This window comes from Grampus griseus (assembly GCF_964374135.1).
Source record: "Grampus griseus genome assembly, chromosome: 15".
NCBI classification, from domain to species: Eukaryota; Metazoa; Chordata; class Mammalia; order Artiodactyla; family Delphinidae; genus Grampus; species Grampus griseus.
In genome coordinates, this window is record NC_139009.1 from 30,464,514 (window position 1) to 30,475,041 (window position 10,528).

The 10,528-nt window shown below is 39.6% G+C and overlaps 1 protein-coding gene across 1 annotated transcript; it reads left to right on the top strand.

The window, feature by feature from the left end:
- Nucleotides 1–2,875: 2,875 nt before the first annotated feature.
- Nucleotides 2,876–4,635, top strand: LOC309833557 (tetratricopeptide repeat protein 39B-like; the record flags this gene model as incomplete). The annotated part of the gene is given in 2 exon segments (XM_082671948.1): nucleotides 2,876–3,578; nucleotides 3,581–4,635. Coding segments are annotated over 2 exon segments (1,758 nt in total).
- Between the last annotated feature and the right edge of the window lie 5,893 nt (nucleotides 4,636–10,528).

Sequence of the window (10,528 nt, forward strand, 5' to 3'; positions counted from 1 at the left end):
AGCAGATAGAAGTAAAGAAGACACTTCAGATAGCGCATTTTAAGCAAAAGAATGATAGGAGTATGACTCTGCCTCTATCACCAAAAGCTTTGGGACTCCCAAACATAGCAGTCTGCATCCTAAATCCCATTTAAAAAATTCAGTAAACACCTACTATATTCCAGGCTCTGGGGGGATGGGTATAGAATAATATATTGAGTATTTACTATATATGCCAGATATTATCCCGACTGCTTTTCAAGTATTAATTCACCTAATTCTCCCAACCACTTTTTGGTAGAAGTACTATTATTCCCTATTTGCAGATGAGAAAACGGAGGCCAAGCAAGTGGGAGAATCAGGATTCACACCTTAGCAGCCTAACTTCACAGTCTTTGCATTTTACCATCTTCTAACCTTAGGGATAAGCCTTGTTAAAGAAGTATGCCCAGGGTGATTTGGAGGACAAGAGAGAGGCACCTCATTCAGCAAAGTAAAATTGCCAGAGTTTGGTCACCGATGGATATGGGAGGAGAAAAAAAAGAGTCTACGGTGAATGATGGCGTCAACCATCCAGATAGGAAATACAAGAGAAGGAGGAGAAGGAGATGGTTTTGGGAGTCAGCAAATAACATCCCTTTTCCTTCCCTGGGTTCAGAACCAATGAGATACAGATGCAAGAGTGAGGCAGAAGGAAATCAAAACATGACCTTTTTGACTAAGTTGATAGTTACTGTGACGTCAGATGTGCTGCCACGTGGGCTAACTTATGCGGCCACCCCTTAATTAAACAAATTTACCCACCTGGTCCCACATGTAGCTGGAGAGCAAAAAACAAACTTCCTGTTTTTTGGTTTCAGACTTTGCACAGGCTGTTTCCAAAAGAAGGAATTCAGAAGGCATAGAAGGACACGTCCCTAGTTCCTTCTATCAACTCCCAGCCAGAAGGAGGCCCACCAGCCAGGAGTATTTCTCTAGCAGAAAAGTCTCCTTATGGGAACATTAAGAATAGGGAATAAGGGGGGTGAGGGAAATAGGGAGAGGTTGGTAAAAGAGTACAAACTTTCAGTTATAAGATGAATAAGGTCTGAGGCTCTAATGCGTAACATGGTGACTCTGGGAGTAGCAAACCTAGCAATTAAGTAACAGAAAGATAAGTTCACAGCTCGCTTTCAAGAAATTCCTAGAAAGGTGTGGGCACCCGAATCCATTTAGCAACCATTTATTAATGCCTACTTTGTTCAAGGGATTGTACTAGAACTGGGATATAATGCTGAATAAAATACAAATCATGCCTTGAAGCTCCCAGGCCAGTGGTGAAAGCAGGTGTATAAATAATTACAGTGCAGTGAGATAAATACTAATAAAGATATATACAGCATGCCATCAGAGAGATTATGCTGACAGACTTAGGTAAGGTTTCAGAAAAAGTAAAATTTGAGCCGTCTTTGCTGGGGAATAGGGATTCTAGGGAATATAATTTGAAAGCTTTAGGCCAGAGGAAAGGAAACTTTGTCCTTGAGTTAAGTATGGCCCTCATCTAGGTTTCTCCAGCCAACCTTAATCTAGCCACTACTGCAGTCCCAAAAATAATTTGTCTCTTAATGGGCTTCAGAGCTTTTCCAGTCAGAGCTGAGCCTTTTAGTTAAATGTGTAATTAACTTAGCTTTTCAACGAATAGTGATTACAGTTGCTAATACTGAAACATAACTAAACCTTAAGGTGTAAAAACAAGCAATTTTATTAAAATAATATCTTCGAGGCTGTCCTCCCCCATTCATTTTTTCTCATATATAACTTATTTTCCCTCTGTTTTCTCTCTTCCCTCTGTGTAAAAACCTGCATCTCTTCTGCTTTTCTCTCTCTTTTCCTTTGAATGTTCTCCTCTGTTTTACTTTCCCCTCCTGTCTTTTAACATATAAAAATACAGAATTAAAGTACATTTTAAACTGTTTGTAATTATTGTTAAACATTGTGAAATTTACTATTGAAGTATTTTGTCTGTGGTTTCTATTTTTTTTTTGCGGTTTCTATTTTTACAAATAGATTAATTGAACCTATTGTATTATTATGAATATATTAAGTAGCTTGCTAGTTGGAATTGGTTTTCCATTGTGCCCACCCTCACCCCACCTTCCTACCAAGATGCTATAGTAACGCTGTGATCAAAACTATTACATTTGAGTTCTTTTCCTAATTGCAGCAATGCGAGGAAATCTTTCTAGTTTACACAGCACTGTCCATGTCCAGAGTCCTATACAATTAACCGTAATATTTTATCAAGACCTAGTTTTCTACGAAAATATATACAAGCACAGCAGTGGTACTAAGAATAGCATGGGGTGGATTTTTAATTCCCATCATCTTTAGTCTTTGATCTGGACAACTTACCCCTTCCTCTAGTCTTAACTAGAGACCTATGCAAATACATTCTTCTTTCCCAACAGGTTCTTGCCCCCAAGGTCTTCCTGTAGAGAATTCACTCTCTTTGTACAACTGTCATAGTACAGTTCTACAACACAAATACACAAAAGAATGATCTATTGAAAATGGTAGTCTGGAGGGATGGTTAACAAAAGAGGTCTTCTGTTTACAAAGGATTTGCTTCCCAGTATTCTAAAAGAGCATGTTTTCTTTAGTACATTCCAGATGATTTGAACTTTTCAGAAATTCATCTTCTAGTTAAATAAAATTGTCCTTTTTCTCCCTTTGTCCGACAGAGATGAGAATATCCTAATGCTACACCTCACAACTATTAGTTTGTTTGCCTCTGTTATAACAGCAACACTTCAGGCTGTGGAGGAAGTGACCCCAGTCTGGAGAGCAGGAGCTACCCTCATTGCAGCCACATCACTCCACTTCAGATATTTCTCATTTCTAAAGGGGGGAAACAAATATGTCACCTCCTCTGAATAAAAGAGAAAATAATGAGGATGGCCTTACATCATTTAGTAAGGGAGAAAATGATAAGGAGGACAAGTTCAAAGTTGCCTATGAAAGTATCCCCGCAGCAACAACAATGGATCTAATATCTTCGCTGGAGGAATGCACAACTAGATTGTATTTATTTCTAAATAACAGATTCTCAGATGCCATACATCTCATTTATCCATGGTCGAAAAACAGCGTGTACCCTGCCCGAATTTATGGTATCCTTACGGTCATCAAGGCCTTCTTGACTTTTGATCCACAGGAGATAGAAATTGGGATGACTGCCACAAAGGAAGCTTTGAGAACCTGTAATAGTTTCCGAAGAAAATCTAGGATGATGAGTTTTTCTCGTCTAGTGAATAAGCAGGGAATAAATGCTATCAAAGAAGAGGAATTGCATGCAGAAGTCTGCTATGCTGAGTGTTTGATCTTGACATCCACTGTAACGTTTATACAGGATGACAGTGTGCTTTGTTTTCTTAAAAGCGGGATCAACGTTGGGTTAAGTTGCCAGATATACAAAGATTGTCAGCGAGTATTAACACAGATACCTAATTACCAAAGTAAAACTTACAGACACCCGGTTGGAGGCATAAAATTTGGACTTGGAGTATTCAATTTGATATTATCACTTGTGCCACGAAAGACACTTAAACTACTCAATGTTGTTGATATTCCGGCAATAGAGAGGTAGGCTTGACTTTGCTTCATGACAGTGCATCTGAATCCCATACAAATAATATCTTAAGTGTTTTGACTCTATTCTTTTATTACAATTATATCTCCGTAGCTTTTGGTGTTGAAAAGAGCCACAGTTCTGCTGCAGAGAATCTCTCCCTAATCTACCTCCAGAAATTTCCAAACTGTGTCATACTTCAATTTTTTCATGCACGTTTTAGTATGTTGAAAGGATATTTTAAACCTGCCCAATTAACATTAGAGGAGTGCATTTTTATTCAGAACGAATGGAAGCAGGTTCATCACCTCTGTTACTGGGAACTCATGTGGTACCACATTTTTCTGCTAGATTGGAAGCAGGCTTACCACTCTGCTGAGCTACTGTTTCAACACAGCAGGTGGTCCAAGGCAATGTATTCGTTCGCTAAAGCTTCCCTACTGGCCGTGCTTCCTTCTGATTTTGTGAAATCGGTAAGTGAGGACGTGAGCTCTCTCTTCTTAAACGTGGATAACCTGAGAATCAGAATTTTAGGAACTTCGGTGCCAATAGAAAAGTTTGTTGCTGAGAAGGGTCAGCGCTATGCGACCACTGCAGGCTGGTTTACAGCACAGCCCATTTTGGAACTCATGTATGCCTGGAGTGGTTTCCGAGTCATGAGCAAAAACCTAGAGCTTATTTCAACCTGGCTTTCAATAATGGACAAAGGAGGAGAACTTTTACAAGAAAATCCAAGTAAAGAGTATGGCACAGATGACATAAATTTCTTAAATTTACTGAAAGGTCTGTGCCTGAAATACTTAGGCAAATATTCGATGGCTGAGCACTACTTTAATCATGTCATTCAAAAGGAGAAAGTGTTAAAACAGGACCACTATTTGGTGCCATATTCATACCATGAACTGGGAATTCTATACTATCTAAAAGGAGATTATGCCAGTGCAATAAAAAACCTAGAAAACATAAAAAACTACAAAGACTATTCCGTGGAAGCCCGATTACAGTTTAGGGCTCACATAGCCCTTGAACAAATAGCTAAAGAAAAGTGATTTAGACACAAAGTGTGGTTTTGTTTTTTAATGGGTGAAGTATCTACAGTCAGCAAGGTAATTAACAGGTAGAAAAATAATTTCTTTGTGGAAGAAATCCAAGAAGAGGCAGCTGCTAAGAATCTGACCAGTAACCAGGAAGAAATGAATTGGCCATTACTTTTCCCTCTTTCCTTCTGCATTCCTATAAAATGGAATGTCTTAGACTGGCAAATGGAGGGATGCACATTTCTGAAAAAGAGAAGGCAAATGATGTACATTATAAAATGTACTGGCTCTCTTATATGTTATGAATTTATCGATTAAGTTAGACATCATTTTTAAAAACAAAAAATATTTTTGACGTCTCACTAGGTAATGTATACAGCTCACAAATAAAATAGGGAAAGTAGCTATACTAGGAATCCCAGTGCCCTATGAATGTTTTTATTTAATCGTTAAAGAAAGAAGAAAGACTTTAAGGTCTTACATTTCAAAACGATGCACTGAATAGCATAGACTCTGAATGGTTTTCCCTTGTACACAATGCTTTTCATTGGCTTTTTTTTTTTTTTTTTTTTGCGGTACGCGGGCCTCTCACTGTTGTGGCCTCTCCAGTTGTGGAGCACAGGCTCTGGACGTGCAGGCTCAGCGGCCATGGCTCACGGGCCCAGCCGCTCTGCGGCATGTGGGATCTTCCCGGACCGGGGCACAAACCCATGTCCCCTGCATCAACAGGCGGACTCTCAACCACTGCACCACCAGGGAAGCCCTACATTGGCTTTTTATACCAGAGAAGATATCTTCCCCTGTGTGATCAGTGGTATATTTTACCCTTTTCCATTAGGAAGCTCAAATATGGGCCTATAATTTGCCACAGAATAGAGAAGAAAGACGCCTCCATTCCACACACACATAAACCTTTTGAAGATAATTGGAGGCGGGCAAGAGAACAGATTCACTGGGTAGAAAAAAAGAAAAGATTAGGTTGTAGGCAGGAGAGTTTAGTTACCGCATAGCGCTCTCTTTAGTTGCCCTCCGTAAGGTGTAATTCCTCTTAAGATCAGCTCTTCCACATCATTGAACTGCTTGCATCTACCCTGTTGCCATTGTTCATGGGCTAAACTGAGAGCTAACAGCAGCTGTAGGAATGGGGCTTTGTATGGCTTTACCTGCTTTAGGGATAAAATCGGTTCCTAATTTCCAGACCATTAATTCTGGCTGTGTGTATCCTCCTTGCAGTCACGCTTGGAGGTAGAAGTTGCTGGGAGAGTTTGCTTTGCCAGAACACATGGGTGAAACACATTAACTTAATGCTTTGCGTGTCCAGACAACCAACTGGAGCACAATGAAGAGCTGGTATTTCGGAGTTAGAAACTCTTACTTTGGAAAAACGTGTTCCTCACTAACTAAAAATAGACTTTTAGGCTTTGGCCTGATTGCCTGGGTTTGTATCCTAGCTCTGTCACTAACTAGCTATGTGGCGTTGGACTTCTGTGCCTCAGTTTCCTTAGCTGTAAACTAAGGGTAATAAGAGTTCTGATCTCATGGCTTTTCTATGTTCATTAAGGTTGAGTTAATATGCATTTATTATTACTACTACTACTAGTAAGGATGGTAATACATTGTAATCGTCAGTGCAGAGGATTTAAATTACTTTCTTGAAAAAAGCAAAAGTCCGTTTGTTACCTGCTTTGCCAATCTAAAATTTGACCTGTCAATTTGCTTATCCTGTTCTTAGTTTATCTTGGTCACTTATGAAATAAGTAACTCTCTGCTTAAATTATGGTTTTCTGTTTGTCCCAGCTTGTCCCCAAAAATAGCAAATTTATTAATTGGCTAAACAAATCTATGTTAACTGCCTACTATATGCGGTTATTGAACAGGGTACTGAGGATATAAAGATAAAGCATGGTCTCTCTCCTGAGGACTTTATTAGGGAGATAAATTAGAAAAGGATTTTGTTGGGGTGGAAACACTTAAAACAGTCGCTTAAACAGAGAGGAGTTTATTTGTCCCAAACAAAATAAGTACAAAGGTAGGCAGTTCAGGTCTGCTGTGTCTCTTTCTCTTTCTTTTATTTTTCCGTGTGGCCTATAGGCCTTCTCATGCATCTCTCCTTGTGGTGGAAAGAGGCTACCTCACCTCCAGGCAGGCTGGAGGAGAAATGGTTAAAGGACCAAAAAGGCTTTCTCCTTCTTAGGAGACTTTGCCTTTTAATTTCAGAAGGGACAGCCTTCTTAGGGACGTCCATGTATATCTCACTGGCCAGAAGCATTCATATGGTCACTTCTCCCAGAAAGGGAAGCTGGAGATTAAGTTTTAGCTTTCAAGCCTCATTAGAAGGTTGTGGGAAAGGACTGTTAAATGAACCAACCTACAGTAACTGCCACAGCACACATGTGAATAACAATAAGCTACAAAATGGTATCAGAAAAAAAAAAAATGGTATCAGAGGGGCACAGTTGAAAAGGGGGCAAGGCGACAATGAGATCAAGAAATCACCTGGAGAAGTCTGTATGGAGATCTAACAGGAAATCCTGCAACTGGCACTTCCTTGAAGTTGCTACCCACAGCCCAGGTTCTGGCCTTTTACTGGCCCAAGAGTTGACTAGACACATTGAGGCTGATTCTCACCAAACTCACCAGAGATTAAGGTATAATTTACTCTGCTAATTTATTCATTTGTAGTAGGGACTATTCCAGAGTTGAAAACTCAATTTCCTGTAGGAATCAGGCAGGTAATGTAAACCTATGAATCAGCCAAGGGTAAAACAATAAAAGTGGTGGAAAGGAGTTGTGAAGAAGAGAGAGAAAACCTATTTAAAGGCTTTCAAACTGAAAGACAAAACTAAACACTGTGCAGATATTAAACCTATCTGCACTTCCTGATAAGACTTTTTGGCCCTGGTTTGTGAATTCTGGTCTATTCCTTTCTATTGACTAGAAAGTGTTCATGTTTCTTTTTTTTTTTTTAACATCTTTATTGGAGTATAATTGCTTTACAATGGTGTGTTAGTTTCTGCTTTACAACAAAATGAATCAGTTATATATATACATATGTTCCCATATCTCTTCCCTCTTGCGTCTCCCTCCCTCCCACCCTCCCTATAGTGTTCATGTTTTTGTCTCGAGAACCATCTCTCCTGATAAACTGTGTACCTAGAAAACCAGTAGAGGAGTCACAAGGCAGTCTGGTGGGCATGGAATCTGAGTATAAGGAGGCAGATAGTTTCAGAAACATCTATTCCAGGCCAGGGTGAGACTTGATGAATCATCCATTCCCCACAATATGCATACGTCTCTGGAAAGCCCCTGCCTTCCAGATTCAGGGTCTCTAAGAAATACCTCCCAGCGTTTTGCCTGCTGACGTTCCTTCTTCTATGCCTTCTGCCAACCCTGGGTTACTCAGTCCAAGTAGGATACAATATAACTGTTTCCATTTACTAAAATATAGTCCTGCTTCCAGAGGGTACAACAAACTCACTTAGTTTGGAATTTGGTCATTTCCACATTCTTAGTTACCCAGATAATAGATGGTCTCCTTGTGCAAATGTATCACATCTAATCACACCCATTTTATTTAATCTTGAGGGTTAGTTTATAAGAGCTTGGAGGAGGTACCTCACTGTTGCCTTCCTGTGTCATAAACACAGATATAGGCCTATTGAAGCATTTTTAATTTAATGATAAAATTTTCTTATCTAATTTAGTAGATAACTATTCGGAGGCCTGAGATACTTGAAAAATAAAAAGGAAGAGGAAGTTATGAATGAATAAAAGAACAAAGAGAATTTCTGTTAAAGGCCTAGTGTCAAAGTTCTCAACATGTCCTTGCCCCCAAACAGTCACTAAATCCTTTGATTTCTCCTTTGAAATATTTGTTGAAGCTATTCTTTTTTTTCTCTCTTTTTCATTTCCACTGCTATCAACTTACGCTAGGACTTTACTATTTCCTGTCTGGACTACTGCAGTAGTTCTTAGGAACTCAGTACCGAACATCCTTTTTTGTTCCAAGGCAATTCCAGGGAAAAATTAAAATGGTTAACTCCACTTCTTTTTTCAAATAAAAATAAAATCTCGGGACTTCCCTGGTGGTCCAGTGGTTAAGACTCTGCACTTCCACTGCAGGGGGCGCGGGCTGGACCCCTGGTCGGGGAATGAAGATCCCACATTCTGTGTAGTGCAGCCAAAAAATAATAAAAATTTAAAAAAAAAATCTGTGTAAAACATGTACATCTTACATTTAGACTGATTACTTGGTTAAATAAGAGGAACTCAATGGAAAAAAAAAGGCACTGATTTTTAGCCATAAAGTTATTATCTGGGCATATTTGAGATACAACAGTACAGAAGCAGTTTTCTAAACTTTTATGCCTTACATTTGTTTAGTTCTTTAGAGTCCCCAGAGTCTGTTCAAATCGTTTTTATCCAAGGAAAAAATTCTATCTTCTGCTGGGAAAACACATCTGCCCTCTTTGTGGTAGACAGGGCTGGGTAGGGCTAGGCTGGGCTGGGTGAGTCAGATAATGAATCAATTTGGAGACGCTGCCTCCCAAAAACTGACTTTCCATTTGGAAACTGGTTCTGGAATTTTTTCCACCTAATACCACTGCTTTGTTTTAGTAGAAAGGCTACATTTTACATAAAGGTGTATGCTGTATATGCTCTATACCTCCCTATTTTCCCCACATCTAATTTCTCTGCATCCTTTTTAATACACCAATTTAACCATATCATTCCATTACTCACATATCTTGCATTGTCTTTGGTCTGTTTATTCACTCATAAAAATGAGTTAATATTTGAAAGTTCTTAGAATAGTGCATGGCACATATTAGGTGCTATATAACAATAAAATATAATTTTTATTAAGAAATAAAAATTCAATTCAAATTGAGCATCTTACTATATACCAAGCAATCTGCTAGAGGTGGTGTATATGGCAGTGAATAAAACAGACATGGCCCCTGCCCTGAGAGTTTACAGGGCTTTCCTAAGTGACTCTGTATGTCTCAGTCATGAAAATTTAGTGCTGAGAGGATCTTGGATCATCTAATTCCATGTTTTCATTTATGGATGAGGAAACTGAAATTTAAGAAGGCAAATGACTTTCAAAATCATACAGCTGGTAAGAGCACAGTCAGTGGTGTGCAGGAGCCAGGACACTACAGGATTTAACCAAATTGAAACCAGTGTTGCTAAAACCCCCTGTCCACTGTTCTTCAATCCAACCCACACCGCCCTTGATCAGGTTCTGTGTCCCATAGACACAGAATTTTTTGTGGGTGTTTCTCATTGCCTATAAATCAAGTCCAAGGGGTACGTGTTTGTTGGGTTTTTTGTTTTGTTTTGTTTTGGTTTTTTGCGGTACGCGGGCCCCTCACTGTTGTGGCCTCTCCTGTTGCAGAGCACAGGCTCCGGACGCGCAGGCTCAGCGGCCATGGCTCACGGGCCCAGCCGCTCCGCGGCATGTGGGATCCTCCCGGACCGGGTCACGAACCCGCGTCCCCTGCATCGGCAGGCGGACTCTCAACCCCTGCGCCACCAGGGAAGCCCAAGGGGTACGTGTTTAAAAAGCTTTTCTAAGAATGCCTTCCCCACCTCTTCACATTTACTACCACCTCCAGGTAGAATGCTAGCTTACTTGGTTACAAGTACAAGAAGACATTATCAACTCCCCAAAGGCAAAACATTCTTACAATTAGTTTATTAATTCCTAGTTCTCAACAGAAAGCGTAGCATGTATATGTACACAATATATGCTTGATGAATAAACAGAGATAAAGAATGGATATTTCTAATGGGTTCTATTTATTGAATGAATGAGAAAGCAAGAAAACTAAAAAAATCTTGGGCCAAAATGACCAGGGTTATTTTCTTCTGACCTTTCCTTTCATGAAATATACTCAGT